This window comes from Chionomys nivalis, chromosome 5 (genome assembly GCF_950005125.1).
Source record: "Chionomys nivalis chromosome 5, mChiNiv1.1, whole genome shotgun sequence".
NCBI classification, from domain to species: Eukaryota; Metazoa; Chordata; class Mammalia; order Rodentia; family Cricetidae; genus Chionomys; species Chionomys nivalis.
In genome coordinates this window covers 23924692-23946074 of record NC_080090.1, presented here as the reverse complement: position 1 = coordinate 23946074, position 21383 = coordinate 23924692, and the positions used below count along the sequence as shown (strand labels likewise).

Sequence of the window (21383 nt, the reverse complement as noted above, 5' to 3'; positions counted from 1 at the left end):
ACTGGCTCAGTTTCATGAGACATTGAATTTCAGAACATTAAATATGACCCAAACTCTGGAAAATGTGTCTGCCACCTCACTGATATGCTCTCACGAATCATTACTATCACACTATTTCATTCACTCCTCATAAACATACAACTATTGGCAAAATAACATCACTTGATTAAAGCAATCCACTCTTTAGTATTGTTAATTTGGGTTCTGTAGTTACTAAAACTAAACATATAGTTTTTTGTGTGCATTTATTTAGTTGCATGTGTGCACATGCCTGTACATACATGTGCATCAAAGAACATCCTGTGGAGTGTCAGCTCTCCCTCCATCATGATTTCCAGGGAAAGTAGTTATTTACTCCATCATGTGTGTGTGCGTGTGTGCCTGAGTACATATATGTGGTGTGTGTATGTTTCTGCTGCTTAGAGTAGCCAGGAGGGGGCAGCACACACCCTGGAACTGGAGCTATGGAGTTATAAACAATTATGGGAGCCAAATCTGGGTCCTCTAGAGAGCAGCAAATTCTAACCACTGAACAATCTGTCCAGATCTGGGGAAATTTTAATGAATTAAACCTAGGGTCTTATGCATGCTGGGAAAAATTACTGTCAGAAACCTCTGAAATAAAACTAGGGCAATGACACTCACCTGTAATCCCAGGACTTGAGGTGGAGGCAGAAGGATCAGGAGTTCAAGGCCAGCCTCAGCTACATAGTGAATTGAAGGCCAGCTGACCTACATGAAATGCTATCTTATTAAAAAGAAGAAAAAGAAACAAAAGAGCATTTCTTTTATTCGTAAGCTTTATTTTGATCACTCTTATCCACCACACATCGGGAAGCTATCAACAGTGCATCGCATGGTGAGTCAGTTCACAACAAAACTCAACAAGGCAATTGTGTTTACAGAGGAGTTTTCAGCAGAAGTCCGCAATGCAGCTCGCTGAAACACAGTGCTCACACTTTATAGGGAGGTGGAGATAAAGTCCTCTGCTATCAGCAAGAAAACAGACGTCTGAATGGGGGGTATGGAAATCAGAAATTTAGGGATTTGAAAAAAGAACACCTTGGTACTAAAACACATCTATCTACACTTATAGTCCGTCCCACTTAGTTCAAACAAACAACAACAAAAGCCCAACCATTCGCAAGCAGTAAAACACCATGAAAAACAGAATCATGGCATCAAGAAGTGCCAAGACCAACACACCACTGGAACATGGGGTAGACTGTCAGCGACGGCCCCTCGCCGCGCATTGTCACGCTCCTGTCCTCTGAGGTGAAGGTAGCCCAGCAGGAGCCAACACGCCTTAGAACTGGCTTTGGTTTAGGTGATCCTTCACATGTTTTTAACCAGACCTTCTATGCTCAAAACATGTTTGCAAGGGAAAGCAGTACTAGGTTTTCATATTCAGAGCCAATCACTCCAGTGCCGACATAGTCTCGAATTCAGAAACCATGAAAAGGTATTGATAATAAAGGAATTCCTAGGAGTGACAAAAAGATGGAAAAGATAGAGCCCTTTTTAAGAGGGGAAAAAAAGCCTTCTACCCCAGATCTGAATCTACTTAAAGGAGATTAAGGAATGTTAAAGTATTTTAAGATTTTTCAAAAAAAGAATGAAGAATGAAAAATAAAATTCTGATGGAAAAGATGTGACAGTTTTATATTCTGCTAATTACAGACGTAAAGATTAAGGTTTTTAACATAATAATAAACAGTACTTACACTTCTTTTCACAAGGTGCTGTAACTCTGCAGTTAGTGCATACTAATGCCACCACTTCCTGTGCAGAAGGAAGACACAGACGCTGACCCTCAGCTTCCTTCTGAGTCTCAATTTGCAATAGTAATAAAGCACAAATGCCCAGGGCTGGAATCAAATACTTTACAAAATTAGGAAAAACTCAATATGGACATTTAATCTGGCCTCATAACCCTGACGATAATCTGCTGGGGAACAAGGATGAGGAATGTGTCCGAAAGGCAATGTTTTCATGCTACAGGTAATAACCTGGACTTTTAGACTGTGAACTGTATGCGGAAGTTATGTGAACTAACACCACTAAGTGAGTCACTTTCTTCTTTTCTCTATCCATATTAATCGTTCTCTTCCTTACTCTTACCTCTGACAGCCTTCTGGTGACCCACCTAATAAAATAACATAGTAAATGTAATTCAAGTAACTGAAGAGATTCTGAGAGGAGCTGACAGAGAAAAGGAAAGTGATTCCAACCAAGGATTTTATTTATTTTTATTTTATGTGCATTGCTGTTTTTGCCTGCAAGCATGTCTGGGTGAGGGTGTTGGATTCCCTGGAACTGGAGTTAGACAGTTGTGAGCTACCGTGTGCATGCTGGGAATTGAACCCAGGTCCTCTAGAAGAGCAGTCGGTGCTCTTAACCCCAGCCATCTCTCCAGCCCTCCAATGGAGGATCTTGAAGAATTACTAGAGGTACACTCACTTATAATAGTGGCTGCAGGTGGTAGTAGCCTGTCTACACAAGTTGCTCAGTAAGAAACAAACAAAAAAGCAAACAATTCCAGTTTTCTTCTCAGAATGTAACTTGCTTTCATTATACAGAGAAGTAGAATAAAGCTGTCTCTTGCACAACAGAGATTAATGGTCACTCAGGCAAGTAAGAGCATGCCTTGTTGCCTTTTCATTAAAACACTAGAAACTCAGTTCACAAAACACACACCATCTTCAAAAGAGCCACCAGTTTCTCTTCACATTGTTGTGACAGCTACCTAGTTTAATACTCAGGCAATTGTTTAATGAGGTTCCCAGGAATGCCAGCATTTAGAATGGTTAACACAACTGCCTTGGTTATAACTCTCTGAAAGGCACAAATACAGCAAATTTAAAGCAATCATTCCTATAAGCAGCACAAGAAACAGGGAAAGTGCTGAGCTACAGATAATCAATAGTTTATCAGGATAACAAAATTTGTGTAAACTTTTGTGTTTGTCTTATATCCTGAAAAATTCCCTTAATGATCATCTATAAAGTTTCCTACAAGAGTTGAGCATGATGGTGCACACTGTGATAAGCAGCACTTGGGAGGCTGAGACCGGAAGATCCTGAGCTGGAGGCCAGTCTAGGCTACACTGTGAAACCCTGTCGCCAAAAAGCTGTTTATTCTAAATGCTCCCTGGCATATATGTATTTCTTTGACATCTCATTTCTTCTTAAAGTCATAGCAAAAATAGTCTAAATTGTTTACCTTCTTAAATATCTAGTACCTGCCAGCTGCTGGTCATGGTATGAAGCACTAGTCACCAGACAACTTTAGATATAGTGAACACCATCTTGGGGAGGACAAAAATCATGATCCACCCTGTGGTATCAGGTGAAGAAAGGATCAAAATTCATTACAAACGCGGAGGGGGGGGGCACTCTAAAAACTAAAATATCCAAGTTTCTCCATGATTAAGAATCTAAAAATCCAAACACACCCAGATGAGCTCCACATGACAGAGACTGAAGATCAGGGTGTTCTTTGAGGAAGTTAGGACACCAGGTGGAAAGACCACAGACCCCTACTCAAAAGAAAGGGAAAAGCTGAGCACCTCAAGAAACAGGATTTCTTTTGAGCTAGCAGTGACCAAGGACTGGTCTGTATGTGACCACAATTTACAAGAAATAGAGAGAGAGCTGGAGCAATAAGGTTTGAGGAAAGAACCCTAACAAATGGAACGAGATCTCAGAATTAGATGTGCTGGAGAACTGACCTCTCCATCAACATGCAATGCTGAGATATATCAAGTAGGGATAGTTTCACACATACATACTTTTTAAGTAAGCCAAGGAAATTCTAAACTCACATGACTCAATCCAAGTTATTCCAAGAAAAGTGACAGTGTAGTCGTCACCTGGAGCTTTTGCCCAGATGAGGTTTAATATTCACCAGGAAACACAAGGCACTTGCTCATATGAGCCAGCTACACATCCAACAGATGGAAAGTCACGATGTGATCCTACCTGTACCCTAACCTGAAAAAAAAAAACGCTAGCCTGTACCCTTTGAGTGAGAGTCGGTAGACCACACGGCTACAAGGGTCTCCCTGACTGATTCCCTCACTCACTATGCTGTTCTAATTACCATCGGGTATGATGACGCTCATTTTCAAAAACTGATGAAAAATACAATGCTATGTACAATAGGCCTAAGAAGTCAGAGTGAGAACTACCAAAAATGATAACAAACTGTCAGCCACCTGCCTTTGATCAACAAATTCAAAAGAGCCATGAAACAGCTTCTGATGAAGAGTCTAACCTGCCTTTAAAGTTACTCCGCAGCTGAAGCCTGTACTTGAGGGAAAGTCCAGTGTAATAAGACACCTGCAATTCTTCTGCACTTCTCTGTGAGGCAGCATGGTTGGTGGCAGGTTAACATCTCAACACTCTTTAGCAGCTATAGATGAAAGAGAAGGCTGTGCTTCTCTCAACGAAAACAGAGGCAGATGAGTAAAACTATATTAGTCATATGATTCTAAAAGCAGCTGTAAACTTAGCTCAGGAGACAGCAGAAAGGGAGATTTCCCAAAGATAGCCACTGTGCTAACGGCCGCAAAGGAAGGAGGGCGTCCAATGCTAATGAACCTCTTACTGGGGTGCCCAATACTACTATTCTCTTCTAAATACAGTGTTAGAGCTTTATCACGGCTACTAGCCACCTCCTCCAAATACTTCTAGAGAATGCAAAACCCCCCAGGGGGCAATCACTTCCTATGCCTGATCTGGGACAATGTGCACAGTAGAGCAGTGCCATGGAAGAATAAGGAAGGAAGTGGGAAGGCAAGAGGAACGGAAGCACAAATACTAAAACAGGGAAGAAAAACTACCTGAGATAAAATTTGCCCCTAGAGAAAGGTGCTAATATGAATCCTTGCCTCTTTACCTTGCCTGGTAAGAGAATTCTAGGTTTTTAATAACTTCAAAGAATTAAGACTTCTGTGCATATATTTATTGTGAAAATTGCATCTTTTATAACATTTGGTCCTATTTAAGAAAGTCCTCATGGTATCAGAGGAGGGAGACTATGCAGCTGTCCTCTTTGGTAAATGGGCTAAGAACTAGCAAACAATGGTTTAAATCATAGGAGGGTAGCCTTTGTTTTCAATTTTGTGGCTTCAATATAAAATATTTAATTCAATACATTTACTTGGGCCCACCATTTACTTCCTTAGTTTCCTCAAAATCAAGTTAGCATCGTCTGAAGTAAGTCTACAGAGTCAAACACGACACACATTTATGAGTACATTTGCACTGATGAGGATTACAGAAGGCTGAGTGCAGAAATGTTAGCAGCATCCACCCGACAGAGCTTGGAAGCCTATCTGCAGTTTATTTGCAAGGATCTTTTTTGTGAGACAGGGGAACATATGTCAACATACTTGCTCTTCCAAAGAACTCACTTGTACCCTGTGACCACAGAAGCAGTCCCTGATGTAAATATTTATGCTCTAGGAAAGCGAAGGACTTCACAGTACTGATTCCATGCTCTCCAATTCTTATTTGAAAACCACCTAATCAATTCTGAAAGAGCCTTCTATCTAAGGAACATATCGGGGACCATGATGTAAGACTATGACGTAATCCCCTTAAAACAAATTTAACTTCATAAGAGGGAGCTCTGAATAATTTGATTTTACTAACAAATGTTGGACAATGTATTTTTCAACAGGGTAAAATAACTCATCCTTTAAAATGCAAATTGTAATGGAGCTTTCAGGAGCCTACATGGCTCAGACACGAGAAGACTATATAAGCAGGCTGCTGTCAGGGAAAGACACATGCCCTTTCCTAAGGAAAAATAAATAAATAAAACTTTCATTTAGGTAAGGAGACAGGGAAAATTCCAAACTGGTGTACAGTCTGTGGGTTATTCTGTACTTCCAGTGCTTTACTAAGTTACAGCTTTCAAAGCAACCCACTACAGAATAAGAAGAATCCACGCTCACAATCCTCAAGTCACAGTCCATCTGTGCCCACAAACTCATGAGAACAGGTGCCCTCTAATCAAGGACACATCAGATCACTACAGAGCTTTTAGAAACTCAGTTTTGATTCCTTTCTACTTCCACCTCATAATACCCCAACCTTTCTTTACTCCGTTACAGTCAAAAGCCCTCCAGCTGCAGACAGAGGCAAAGGGGACAAGGGATGAAGGTGGCAGGGCAGCAAGGAGGACACAGAAGAGGAAAGGATCCATGACTACCTTCTTTGCACTTTTCTCTTTTCCCTTCACTGTACAACAAACTTTTTTCTGATCCACTTCAATTTCCCATTACAGCAGAAAAAAAAAAAAAAAAACTACATCTGAAGAAATTTTACAATTATCACAAGAGGTTCAGTACAAAACAGATGAGTTAATCTTGGGTCTAAAGTAGACCAAAGACTGGGATAATTTACATGTACAAAACCTTCTTTGTTCCAGTCACTCGGAAGAGTTTCAGTGTAACCCTGGTCTAGACTCCTGTTTGTTCTGCACTTTTTGTCATTTACATTCTATCAGTCAGACCAACTTTCGAGAAACCTGTTTGTCAAGTCACAAGTGTGAAACAGGCAGGAAGAAATGGTTATAGACTGTATTAGCTCACAAAACTCACACTATAAAGTACACTGACTCCAATTTCTCTATTCTTTCACACCTGCACACCCACTCAAGCACACATACTAGACATAAAAATTGTGCAAGATCAAGCATCAGCTTTCTATTGTAAAAGCCTTAATAGTAATTTTAAAAATGTTGATAGGCTCACTGCAGTTTCTTCAGAGGAATATTAAGTTCTACAGTACTCCCTTAGAAAAATTCACAACTCATTGTTAAGAACACGGTAGGTAACTGCTGCTTGACAATGACTTAACATTATTAGAGCATCCAGTGCCAGCTAGAATAACAATGAGATACACCTGACAATACAAACAAATAATCTGTGATGTCACCAACCCTAACAAATTTGTTAATAATATTCACTATGACAAATTACTCATCATTGCTTCATCATCACATGAAATGACATCTCTTTAGGTTACATACTAAAGAGCAGCACCTGCCCTACTGCACAAGTTAAGGGTGCCCACATGGGTGCTCTAACCCCCTCAATGTATAGCTGAGAGGTCTTGTCCTACTCAATGCCAATGTTTGTAATGCAGTCACTGTTTGGGCAATGGCTGCACATTAGTAGGATTAAATAAATGTACAAGGTACCCTTTAAAATGGGTAAAGGGGTGCTCCTGCATTCAGCTGTGGAATATAGTAATCCAAAAAATGGAAGAGGAGAAACGGGAAATAGTCCTTAGGTTACTAATTAAAGCAAGGTTTGATACAGGTATCCCCTCTTGTAGGCACTCAGCGGGTAGAATGTAGCCACAACAAACTTTCCATCAAACATCCTCCCAGTCAGCAATTTCTGAGCAGCTTTGGAATCCCCAGCGTTTGCGTACTCAACAAAGACCTGTGGAAGGTTAGAGAAGACAGCATCATTTCACAGCAGTGAGTTCAGATTTCGATCAGTACTTTCATGTCTACCCAGTTACATGACACAGAAAAACATTAATTAAAGACATGTGAGACACTGGTCCTCTAAGATCATAAGTGAGTTGGAAATTCATATTGCCTGGTATTTTACTGTACCTTTCTGGCATTTACACCAGTGTTTACCTGTGTATCACAGCTGCCTACAGTATTCAAGAGAGTAATATCCCAGGTTTGTAGGTCAGCAACAACAGACTACATGCAGTCTAGGTGTTTTGTAGGCTCTATCATGTAAGCATAAGTGTGCTGTGTATCAGTTTGCACAACAAAATCACAGAGATACATTTCTCATACTATTTCCTATTATTAAATGACACAACTGTGTATCACTTGGGGATTTTGTTAAAATACAGATTTTGCTTCTATTAGTTCAAAGTGTAGCTTCAGTGTCTGTAATTTTTTTAGAAATTAATTCTGTGTGTGTGTGAGTCAGAGGATAACTTTCAGGAGACAGTTCTCTCCTGCCATCTTATAGGATCCTGCAATTGAACTTAGGCCATCTAGCCTACCCACAGAAACCTCTACCCCAAGTCATCCTACCTGCCTGTGTCTGCTTCGGCACATTTCTTAACAAGCTCTGATGGCAATGCTGATAATCCACTGAGCACACTTTATAGTAGGTTAAAACACTTCCTTAGAACTCAGCTCAATTCATCAAATTCTTAAGAGCTATCAAAGACAAGTTAGGTGAAAAAGCATACGAGTTTTAGTGAAACTCACAGGAGTAAGAAGTAGTAGATGACAGAGCCAGGTAAGGATGTAGAGCCCAGAGAGAAACTAACACCACAATAAAGAAATCTACACTCGTAGAAATACGTGGTAGGAAAATATCTGAACAAAGCTACTAGCAACTATGCCTGTCAAAATATTTGTACAAACTACAGACTGAAACTATAATAAAGAAGTTCAAACCCAGTGATTTCCTTTCCTGGAGCATCTGAATCCTTCCCCAAAGTAGAGACTGGAACAAGGAACCATGGACATTCTCTTTGCTGCCCTAAGCAAAAGGGCAGGGAATGGGAATGATTTGGAACGACTTGTTCTCAGTTATCCCACACATCAGAAAATGAATTAGATTCAAGAACTGCCTCTCTGCTCTCTCTGTCACTTATTCATTATGTCAAGAATTACCACCTGGCGATGGTGGTGCATGCCTTTAATTCCAGCACTCCGGAGGCAGAGACAGGCAGAACTCTGTGAGTCAGCTTGGTTTACAGAGTAAGTTCCAGGGCAGGCTCCAAAACCCTGCCTTGAAAAGAGAGAGAGAGAGAGAGAGAGAGAGAGAGAGAGAGAGAGAGAGAGAGAGAGAGAGAGAGAGAACACTGAGGGAGGGAGGGAAGAAAAGAGGGAGGAAAGGACAAAGGAAGGAAAAAAGGAAGGAAAGAAGGAAAAAAGAAAGAAAAAAAGGAAAGCAAGCAAGCAAACAAAAAAGAAATTCAGAGACCTTTGAAAGCAATGTGAAAATGGATCCTCACCTTCCAGTTAGGTTCAGACAGGGTCCCAAGTCACCCAAGCTGGCCTAAACATATTTTATGTAGCAAGAAACCTTTCAACTTGTTTTTCTGCTTCTGCCTCTGCTTCTCAAATGCTGGGATGATAGGCATGTGCCACCATGCCTAACTCTTCTATACACGTTCTTCTGTGCTTTCACACTAATTCACCTACAAATTCAGGCACATTCCCAGTTTTCACCTCTCCCTGCACAGGAACCCTTCTCTCATTAAAAAAAAAAAAGAAAAAGAAAAAAAAGCCAAGTTCGCTTCCATGGAGTATAAAAAAACATTTCTAATAATACAGCTTCACATGCATGCATGTGTATACGTGTGTGTGTGTGTCTGTCTCTGTGCGTGTGCACAGGGGTGCAGGTGCAGGCCAGAGGCTGAGGATAGGTGTCTTCCTCAATCACTTTTCCATCTTTTTTTTTTTTAAATGACTTATTTCTCACTGTCTAGCTAGAATGGATGCCCAAAAAACCCCAGGAATTCTCCTGTCTTTGGTTCCTCAGTGCTGGAACTGTAGGTACATGACAACACACTTGGCTTTTTACATTGATATTAGTGATGTAAATGGGTCTTCATGCTTGGACAACAAGTCCTTTCCCCTCTGTGCCATATCCTCAGCCCCTAATACCCAATCTTTTATGGAATATTCCTAGGCGACCTATGATTAGTCATTCCATCTCATGCGAGTATTCTGTTAAGCATGATGTGTGTGTGTGTGTGTGTGTGTGTGTGTGTATACATATTTGTATTTTTGAGACAGGGTTTCTCTGTAGCTTTGGTGCCTGTCCTGGAACTAACTCTTGTAGACCAGGTTGGCCTCGAACTCACAAAGATCCTCCTGCCTCTGCCTCCTGAGTGCTGGGATTAAAGGTGCGCGCCACCACCACACAGCTGATGTATAAATTTATACCTAAAGAATTTGGACCTCTGATAGAATTTTCTAAGTTTATATATGTTGGAAAGTGGAAAGGTGGTACTAATTTTGCTCCTTCAATATAACTATGTCTAAGATATGCAGTGCTCTTGAAGACAAAGCAAAGATTAACCAATAATGAACATATGTAAAATGACAGGCAGCCATGCTGCTTTGTCTTAATTTCATCCTCAGAAGGCAGAGAGCCAGGAAATCCCTGGAATAAGCCAGTCTAACAAGACTAGCCATATTCGCAAGCTCTGGGTTTAACGGAGAGACACTGTCACAATAAAGAGGAAAAGAAATGGGGAATGATTCCCAAAATCAGACTTAGGCCTCTAAATGTACAAACACGCACGCACACAAACACACACGAAAATGAAAATAAAAAGTTAGATAAAATATACTTGTCAGCTATTCAGAGACCTCATCTCTAATATATGTCATTAATTGAAATAAAAGCATTTCCAAATGGCCAATGAGCTATAAGATATTATCTTCAATCAGCAGCATGGTGGTGGCATGTGCCTGTAATTCTAGCACTCAGGATGCTGGAACAGGAGGATTTGGTAGAGTACATAGTCAAGTGGTGGCACCACTCCAGATGAACATGTCCAGTGGGAGACGGTCGGGATAGGCAAGGGCTGCTGCAGCACAGCCTACGCTCTACAGGGCAGTTCCCTCAAAGTGAGATGCCTTGAATGTTAATAGCGAGTAGGAGAGAGACCTGAAATGTACTAGAGTAATGTTCTGTTTCTCCAAAAGTAAAAATAACATAAACAAAGCATTTGCATGTTCTTATCCTTTTTTTCATGTGATTTATTAGAGAGAGACCTTCTAATAAAAATAATGTGATCATAGTTTTCACCCAGACATCTGACTGAGGACATATGGACCATCACAGGCTGGTCCAACTGAGACACCGCTCAGGCATGAGTCTCCACCCAGCAATGCTGTTTTTCTTTAAATGATCACTAATCATTTTTATTGCAGTCAGAACCTAATCCAACTGGTTTTTCAAGTGTACTTAATATGAACAAAACTGAACCAATTAGCTCTCTAATTAAACATAATCGAAATGAACACACAATTCAGCTTGTGTCACTGTCTACAATGGCTCAAAAGTACATTTTTTAAAAGCAGAGTTTAAGTGACTACAAAAGTCAAATATACTGCAAAATTTCTAGATGGGTAAAAAGCCTAAGAAAGTAATTATAACCTATACTGAAAAAAATTCTGTACACCTTCCCACAGAACCCATCTAACACACAATTTTAATAGTCTCCAAATAATTCTGCAATTATAAAAAATGGCTTACTTGTCCTCTGCCAGGATTTTCCTTAGGAACAAGCAGAGAAACCACTGGTCCGTATTTCTGACACTCCTCTTTGACTTCTTCTACAATATCTGGTGAGAGAACCGCACAACAGCAGGCCAGTTACCACATGAGGATGCAGGGACACATAGCTAAGTAGGGAAGCTATTTTCCTTACCTTAGGAAAAAAGCTTAAAATATATAAAGTCAGAGCATTAACAATTTAATAGTCTATATTTAATGTTTTAAACTTCCCAACTGTCATTCTGTTTTTCCTGTTAAAGTCAACCAGCACCATGAAGTTACTACTGTATCTGCCAGAGTGTTATCAGTTACACAAGCAAATATAATTTTATGTAGTTTAAGGAACAATTTCCACTTTAGTATTTCTTAAGTATATCTTTGTAGTTTTCTAGATTTTATATTTATTTTAACTTATTACTTAATTTAGTGTATTTAAGTGTTTTAACTGCAGATATACATGTGCAACATGTGGCTGCAGAGCCCCTGAGGACAAAGAGGGCATTGGATCTTCTGGAACTGGAGTTATAAGATTACTGTGAGCTGCCATGTGACTGCTGACCCACCTCTCTGGACAGTTTTCCATATTATTAAATGAAATATTCTCATTTGGTTTTATGACTATGTACTTTTGGACAGTTTACTATACTCAAGAAATTACCCAACGTCTCCCAACTGATGACTACTCAACTATTTCAAAACTTCTTGATATTGTAGACAATACTATTTACAATTCATTTCACTTCATTATTTCTTGCAGCTGATATTCTAGAAATACCATTGCTAGGTCAAAACTGACATAAACTTGCAATATTGTTACAATTATCAGGTTGTCTTTCCTAAGGGTCTAACATAAATTCTTTTAAGCAGTGTAATCAAAAATTTCTTTTCCTATTCCCTATAGTTTTTGCTGTTTCTGTGCCCAGCAACAAAGACAGCAATTTGGATTGAACTGACGTAAACTCACTCCTTTCTACCATAAATGTTTATTGGGTGCCTACTATGCATTCTTCCAAGGGTGCTACAATCCAATTCTTAATCACAGTCATCAAGCCTGTTAGGTATGTGCACACTGGCTACTGTTACAATTTTAAATGTTTTCCACAAGTAAGTTAAGATACAATCATGCCAAGCTGCTGCTCCCTGAACATGGCACACTTTCTACTTGATGTTACTTCTTCCTACCACTCACCTTTTAGGTAACTAATCATTGAGCTCAGCTGTAACCACTGCAGTGAAAGCCCTCACTGATCACTCAAGCTAGGCTGAGCACCCTTTTTCTGTTGTCATTTGTATGTGTTTCTCTTGTATTAAAAACAAGAAATAATCCCATGTGTCTGAATGAAAAGGCTGTTAAAAGGTGCAGAGAGAGAGAGAGAGAGAGAGAGAGAACAGAAATGAAAGCACAGAGGAGGGACAGAAAACAGATCAGAGACAATCTTATGGGTAAATATTAATTTGGTAAAGTAAAATGTCAGAGTCCAAATGACTTTATGAATCTAAAAAGCACAAATATTTTAGACATCACAGAGTTCAATGGCCTGTTTAAATTTTGTGTTTAGAAAAAAACAGAAGACTCTTATGAATAAAATTCAGATTATACAGACATTGGTCATACTGTGTGTGTGTAAGAAACACTACAGTAAAATTTGGGAAGCACTAACCTTCATATTCATCTTCATTTTTAAGATAATCATCATCCAGCACATTGAGGAGTCTGAGCACTGGAGTTGGAAGCATCACCAGATCTTCAATATGAGGGGCTGTGAAGGTTCATGACAATATGGTTAAATGTAATAAATTGAGGACCTGATCAAATAAGGAACCTGAGAATATATACAGATAATTGCCAAAAGACCAGGGAGGGGACATAATGACAGACACAACTTACCAAAAGGAATGCTAAAGAATGGGCTGCACAATGCCATCTCAGCAGGAATCCTTCTGCTTGGGTCATCATGAAGCATGCTGAAACACAACAAAGTCATTACGATTACTGCCAGATCTTCTGAAAGTAAAACTATCAGAAAAACAAAACAAACTCAGTGTTCATCTCAGCACCTCCTTTATTCTCGCTGATTACTGAATCATTTCCCCGTGGAGAATAGAAAGATCACCTGAGTAACAAAACATGAAACATTTCTGACATAGTATCATGCTATGATTTAATGTTTCTGACTAAAAAATGAAACAGGAAAGTGATGCACACGCTATAGCACAGTGGGGCAGGGGCTAGACAAATGTTTAAGATAGCACAAAAAAAAAAAAAACCAGGCAAACAAAAAGCAAAAACAAAAACCAGAAGATAGTAGTGGCGTTATTGAATCTTGCCAAATTCTCCTAATCTTAAAACAATTTTATGTAAAAATTTATAGGCAATAATACCAGAAACAGACTATTGATAGTAGTAATACACAGTATAGGCATTCATTTATAAGAAAGTAGAGAATAGCTGGGCGGTGGTGGCGCACGCCTTTAATCCCAGCACTCGGGAGGCAGAGGCAGGCGGATCTCTGTGAGTTCGAGGCCAGCCTGGTCTACAAGAGCTAGTTCCAGGACAGGCTCCAAAACCACAGAGAAACCCTGTTTTGAAAAACCAAAAAAAAAAAAAAAAAAAAGTAGAGAATAACAAAAGAAAATAAGGCAGGAGAACAAAACAACAGGCCAAACAGATATCACTGGGAAGTGTGTAGGGGAAGTGTAGCAAGCCAATTATTTTATTTTATATATTTATTTATTATGTATACAATAATCTGTCTGTGTGTATGCCTGAAGGCAGAAGAGGGCACCAGACTGCATTACAGATGGTTGTGAGCCACCATGTGATTGCTGGGAATTGAACTCAGGACCTTTGGAAGAGCAGGCAATGCTCTTAACCTCTGAGCCATCTCTCCAGCCCCCAGCAAGCCAATTTTAAAAAAGCAGATTAAACTACAAGGGACTACTGCACTATACCAGGTAAATATAAATGAGTCTCTGGGAAATCCTAAGAGCTAGAGTAACCCAGAAACTAGGATTTCCTAAAATAAGCAGCCAAGACACTGTCATGGAAAATTCCAGTGAGAAAAAAATATTGGGAAAAGAATTCAAATAATTAAAATGGGGGAAGACAGGAAGATAGACAGAGGATAAGTAAGATTTATTAGAACAAAACCAAGGAAGAAGAGTCAGATTGCAGGAAAGGGAAAAAACACACCTTTTTCCCTCTTGTTTGTGGTTATGAGACAATGTCTCACGTGTAGTTTAAGGCAGCCTCAAACTACAGCTCTCCTGCCTCCACCTCCCAAACACTGGGATTACAGACATGCACCATCATGCCTGGCTTTTCTTTAACATTACATAAAAACAGCAGAAGAATGACACTTATATAACTAGAAAGGCTATCTTAATTGCTCTGCTTTGAGACAAGGTCTCACTAAGTAGCTCTGGCTGGCCGGCCTGGAACTCTCTTTGTAGACCAGGCTGGCCTTGAACTCAAAGAGACTCTCCTGCTACTGTCCTGGAATGCAGGGATTAAATCAGTAGCACAAATATAAATTTAAAAAGGAAAAAAAAAAAACTTTAACTGGTAAAGTCTGAGAAGCAAGTTATACTATGTCTAACATACCTTTTGATAAGGTCTCTGAGGTGATAGGCTGGAATTGCGGCATTCACCACTGCTTTACTGGCAAATATATGATCAATAATAGCAGAACTGTTTGCCTAAAAGAGGAATAAAAGTTTTCCTTAGGTTATTCATCTCAGCTCACATTTAGTGAGCAGTAGCCATGTGGGCACTATTCCATGAGTAACATGCGATACCTCTTCCAAGAACTTATAATCTTAATGGAGGAGACTGCATTACAGTGAATTTCTAGAGGCACTAATTAATACAATACCTGGCACTATTAACATCTTCAAAACTCAAGAAATCACACTGAGATGAAATTTTATGAATGGCTGTAATAGGTGGGTTGTAGTGCCTAATGATGAGTCTTTGTTAGTATTCAGGTGAAATAAACTGTCACTGAGAAAAAGGAGGAAGCATGAGAATGTTGCCTTCGTTACATTACCCACATTCCATTTGTAGACGATAGATAGCACTTGCTCCTTGAGTACTGTGATGGTTAATCTTCAATGTCAATTTAGAATCACTGAAGACACTGGTAAGGTATACTTCTTGGGTACACCTGATAGTGTATGTCCAGAGATTAACTGAAGGGAGAAGGCCTACACAGCATGTAGGTGGCACTATCTGACGTGCTTGAGTACAGAATTAAGGAAAAAGGGAGACAGCCAACCAGGCACTAGAATGCCCCCTCTCGGCTTCCTAGCCACCAGAATGCAAACTGCCTGCCACATTGCTACACTCTTCCTGACAGCATGGACCAATACCTCTGAAACTGTGATCCAAAATAAATATTTCCACTAGATATAAAAATGTAACTAACAATATGCAGCGAGTACTATACTAACTCAGAATGCACAACTGTGTAAATAACAAACATTCAGACATCCACAATAACTAGGGTCTACTGGTTACTTTCCATGGACCACACACTATGCTGAAAAACTATGCCAACATTTCTTTTTTAGTTTTAGTACACTTATAAGACATTATATTCATAGTCTTCTTACATTACAGGAAAGTAAAAGGTTTAATGAACCCAAATAACTTAGTAAGAGGTGAAAGTAATATATAGTTGAGCTTCAGAATCTATGCTCACACAAGCTTGGAATTTTGCCTCTGCAGAAGGTGATAAAACAGATTATGACACTATACCTAGAGAGACATACATTTGAGATTCCATTAGTATATGTCATGCCTCCAAATTTCACACAGAAATTTGAGTGTGACTTATCTCTGACGTGCTCTGGGCCAACTAGATACAGTTCAAAGGGCCTGAACACAGTCTAAGCTAATTTAAATGGCTGACCCATATTCAGATAGACACTAAAGAACACTTGGCTTGTTAGCTATTGGGAAATATCATTAATACAAAGAAAATAACATTGGTTTTATGCCCATACATGGCATTTTTTGGGCCAATAATAAATTTAAGGTAATCCCACTAGAGAGTTAGTGTATTCTTTCCAAGAATCACTAAACCAGAAATCAGTGACTATGGTTTAGCACAAATGAAACTATATTATAATGGCCACCTACTATTTGTTAGATGTTTGTTTGTTTATGCTGTTTCAGGACAGCATTTCTCTGTGTAGCCTTGACTGTCCTGGAACCCGCTCTGTAGACCAGGTTGGCCATGAACTCAAAAAACCGTTTGCCTCTGCCTCCTGGGTGCTAGGATTAAAGACATGCACCACCACTGCCTGGCAGCTAGACATTTATTATTAAAATACTTAATTTCAAATACTTATTGCTTAAAACCAGATTCAACGATAATGTCAAAGTATTACATACAGAGATACTGAGAACATCATCATAATAAAACATCACAATACATCTGGAAAACTAATTAGATGAATTCCTAACTTAGAGACATACAAAAGTTCATTTCAGCCGGGCGGTGGTGGCGCACGCCTTTAATCCCAGCACTCGGGAGGTAGAGGCAGGCGGATCTCTGTGAGTTCGAGGTCAGCCTGTTCTACAAGAGCTAGTTCCAGGACAGGTTCCAAAAGCTACAGAGAAACCCTGTCTTGAAAAACCAAAAAAAAAAAAAAAAAAAAAAAAAAAAAGTTCATTTTATGTCTGAGGTTTGGAATTTAAAACCATGCTCCTGCAGAAACAACAAAAGCAGTAATCGCTATACCAGTCACACAGGCTAACTAGGCAGTGCAGAATGTATAATAGCCTATGGAACAGTAACAAATACAAAGTACTATGGTGCTATGGAAAGCTTCTAGAAAAAGAAGCTAGCACATGACCTGGAACCAGCTATATTATACAACTCTAGCAGCCAATAGGACTGTTCAGAAAAGTTAACAAGATTGTGCTATAAAGTACCTTTTAACTGTAAAGCATTATAAAAAGATTATTATTTAAATTAATACCTATAATTTTGCTAGTAATACTTCTGAAGCTAAGATAACTAACTTGATCAACAAAGGAAATTTCTTTTTTGGGGTGGAGGGGTGTTCAAGACAAGGTTTAGGGGGCTGGAGAGATGGCTCAGAGGTTAAGAGCATTGCCTGCTCTTCCAAAGGTCCTGAGTTCAATTCCCAGCAACCACATGGTGGCTCACAACCATCTGTAATGGGGTCTGGTGCCCTCTTCTGCCTTCAGGCATACACACAGACAGAATATTGTATACGTAATAAATAAATATTTAAAAGAAAAAAAGACAAGGTTTAGAGCCCTGGTTGTCCTAGAACTAGCTCTGTAGACCAGGCTAGCCTCTAACTCACAGAGATCCACCTGTCTCTGCCTCCCCAGTACTGGGACAAAAGGCGTGTGCCACCATGATCAGGGAATTTCTTTTGCCAGTTTGGGAAAATGCATTCAGACATTTCAGCAAATGCTTACTATACCCCAGGACCTAGATGAACAGCTGCGAGGCAGCAAGTCAGTGCATCTGAAGCTGTAGGAATAAGAAGAGGCACTGAAGTACATAGAGAACATGAAGGAGAGGAGGCAATCAGATTCTCTGACCAAAAACAAAGAAAACATCATAAAGCAAATTACTAAACTGATGAAGACCCCAAAGCAAAACCCTCGTGCACTTTACCTTCCATTCCTGAGATCTGACTGTATGTTTCAGTTTCATTCCTGAGAACATTTCCAGTAAAATGATTCCGAGGCTCCACAGATCAACAGCTGAGGTACATTCTGTATCACTCTGCAGGCCAGCCTGGGCCAAGCAATTTTGCAGTTCTGCTTCTGGAGCTCGATACCCGTCTGTCTGAATATACTTTACATCCTACGAAGATGAAGACACACTGCAGCAATAAGAAGGCTCTCACTTTCCATCCTTCTCTATCATTCTTCAAAGGCACAGCAGCGACCGACAAAACCAACACCATAAGCTCTAGTCCTCATCTACCATGATTCTTCAGCTCCTTTTAAGGGAGGTTAGCACAGAAAAGCTGCATGCATTCCATACAGTTGCTCAAAAACAAGTTGTTTTTTTTAAAGACAGTCTCTTACCTATTATGATAAAGACCCTCTGCAAAACCCCGATAAATCATAGAGAAATAGGGATTTGCCTGAATTGTCACATCTGCTATCAGTCATGAATTAGAGTCCCAACACCCTAATGCTGACAGACCGAAAGCTTTCTATGTGGGTTAAGCAAGCTTATTAATTTCTGAGCTTTCAGAGACTTACAAACTCCTTCTACCTGACCCAAATTTATGTCCTTGTTTCACAGAGCATCACTGAAGTTCTTTTAATTTCTCTCAGAAGCACCGCGGTACTTTGCAAGTGTCCCTTTAGTCTCTAAACTGCCACTGTTATTAAAAACATTTGGCTTGGATCATCAGAGTTTAAACCATAATGGAGAAGAAAAGAATCTTACCTGATTGCCTTCTTTGAAGCTAAGTCCAAAGTCAATAAGCTTAAAGCATTCATTCTCTGCACTCCACAGAATGTTTCGTGGTTTGAGGTCTGCGTGGACATAGCCCTCGTGGTGAAGGAAAGCAAGGGCCTCCAGAACATCTCTGGCACAATGCTGTATCATCCACATGGAGCAACCCTGGTGACTGGAATATAAAAGCAATTCCGAAACACTGACATCCAGGAGTTCAAGCAACAGACAGCGTGATGGCACATTTGGAGGTAAGTGTATGGTAAAGACTCCATATAAAGTCACTACAAAAAGAAAAAAATTACAGTACTTTAAATGTCAAATTCATAGTAACTCACTACCAAAGTAGTTAACTCTTCTATATAAAATCTAATTATTATGTGTGTGTGTGTGTTTGCACGCGCACATGCATGTGAGAGCTACTATTATAGTAAAACAATGGAATTTCCCTCTAGGTAGACCTTATTTACCCCCTTAAGAGCTAATCCAGTTGGTGGGTCGATGACGGTCTAAGGGTCTAGCCCTAGCCATGCTAAAGAGGTAGGAGGTATATTAGTCCTTTCATGAGATATTTATTTCCCCAGAATTCCAGCCCCTGGCCCAGTCTCTTGCAAAACAAACCATGCTTTTCTCAATCACTTTCTTAAAGGGACCTCCAGGCCTTGTGGTTGTGTGACCACCCCATCTCCCTACCAAACACGGCTGGCCCCCACACTGGCTCGCCACTGGCAACATGGCTTCTTCTTTTATTTTCATTTTCTCCTCCTCAGAGCAGCTGTTGGGATTTCAGCTTGCCTTCCCTGGGGTTTTTCTTTTAAACTCCCAATGGAATTGTCCTCAAGCATTTCCCCAGTGTCATGTGACCACTGAGGCAGTATGCCCCCAAATCTCTAGCAAGACTTGGAACCAACCTCGGGTCCTCTGCAAGAACAGCTGAGCTACTCTACCTCTTGCTCCCAGATAAGGATAACTATGATCAGCAAGAAACTTCCACTATTTTCCAGTGAGTAAACTCTTTGGACAGTGGGGTTATTTAAATAAAATAAAATACTGTATATGGCAGTAGTGGGTGAATATGCACTTAAGATGTCAAGAAAAAATTATTTAAAGTAAAAACCATAATATTAAGTAACCCTTAAAAACAAATTGATTGGTTCATTCATATCTTAAATAGTGAATAAATAAATCAAGACATTGCAGATAACATTTTAATGTAATCTCGCAGGGAATCAACAAGTACGGAGGCTTGCACGAATTTTCCCTGACAAACATCAAGGTTATGGTGATACTCCAGTTAGCAAGCTTAACGAAAGAAAAACACAAGTATCCGAAAATTCTTCTGCCAACAAAGATGTATTATAAAAAGGGCTTCAATTTATACATGGATTCTGTATACCACGATGTATAACCAATACAAGCTTGCCTTCTGAATATCTGAGTCACGAAAGTCTTACTGGAGCAAAAGCAGAGCTCCTAAATTTCACTCTTCCATAATTTCTAGGTAATACTTTATCCCCTCTCCCAAATCCACACTAAATATGTAGCATCTGAGTTGCTAGTATGTCATAAGCTGTCACTGATGTCACTGGATGCCACAGCCCTAGAATATTTTCCATTTTCTATTGGAAGGAAAAGATACAAATATTTCCACTCAAGACATAACAACCTAGCAAAGGAATGCCTTTCGCTGCCGAAGGCATTTCTCTATGCTACTAAGTATAGACTGAAAACCGAAGCACTGCTATGTGATAATCACCTCCACCACACCTCAGAGCGCTGCAAAGGAAAGGCGGAGGGAAAAGGGACCTGCATCGGGCGATAACCAGTGAGGCCCAATCCTCTCCTCCCACCTAAAAGGACCAAGGGCCGGAGGGGCGAGGGCGGCGCTGAGGACAGGTATGCTGGGAGCGGGACCTAGGCAAGAGACGGGAGACGGCCACATTTACCGATGTTCCTGTGGCCCTGCAACTGCTCCAGCGCTGCCCTCTCTTTGCGGAAACCATACTCGGCGGCCGACGCCGCAGCCCCGGTGGTTCCCGGAGGCAGGAACTGCTTGAGGGCTCCGGGGGGCGAGCCCGGGTTGCCGCAGCAGCGCACCCGATACACCGAGGCCGACGAGCCGCTGCCCAGGCGGCTCTGTACTTGCCACAGCCGCCCGAAGGCCTCCAGGAAGCGCGGCGGCTCGGCGCCCCAGGCGCAGCCGGACCCCGCCATGGTGCGGGCTGGGGCGAGGACACGCGAGCCGACACGACGCGCCAGGCAGGCCCGCGGCTCCCGCCGTCACATCCCCGCCCGGACCCGCCGCTCCGCAGGGAGGGGCTCGCAGAGCCCGTACCGACTCCCGGCACCTCAGGCCGCCATGACACCGGAAGCGGGAGTGCGCTCAGGCCCAACTGCCGGAAGTGGGTGAAAAGCCAATCCTAGAGGCTGAAGGAGGCGGGCCTAGAAGGGGCGGGGCCTCCACGGGGAATGGGGGGGGAAGCTAATTTGTTTCGCAAAAAATGACTGTGAGATACTAAACTTAATTATTTGTCCTGGGAGTGTAGTGCAGTAGTCGAGTGCTTGCCTAGCATACACAAGGAAGGCCGTGGGTCCAGTACCCAGCAACACATACGTCAATATTTTTTTGG

The 21383-nt window shown here is 40.8% G+C and overlaps 1 protein-coding gene across 2 annotated transcripts; it reads right to left on the bottom strand.

The window, feature by feature from the left end:
- Positions 1-800: 800 nt before the first annotated feature.
- On the bottom strand, positions 801-21109 carry Uhmk1 (U2AF homology motif kinase 1). 2 transcript variants are annotated; one of them, XM_057769606.1, is made up of 8 exons: positions 20700-21109; positions 18745-19037; positions 17956-18147; positions 14898-14992; positions 13182-13258; positions 12955-13053; positions 11273-11361; positions 801-7459 (listed from the first exon to the last, which is right to left on the bottom strand). In XM_057769606.1, the coding sequence occupies exons 1-8, from the start codon at positions 20965-20967 to the stop codon at positions 7313-7315; spliced, it is 1260 nt and encodes a 419-aa protein (XP_057625589.1). In that variant the 5' UTR covers positions 20968-21109; the 3' UTR covers positions 801-7312. The 2 variants fall into 2 exon arrangements, with proteins under 2 accessions (XP_057625589.1, XP_057625590.1); XM_057769607.1 differs by lacking the exon at positions 11273-11361 and having other exon boundaries at positions 7318-7459.
- Positions 21110-21383: the final 274 nt, after the last annotated feature.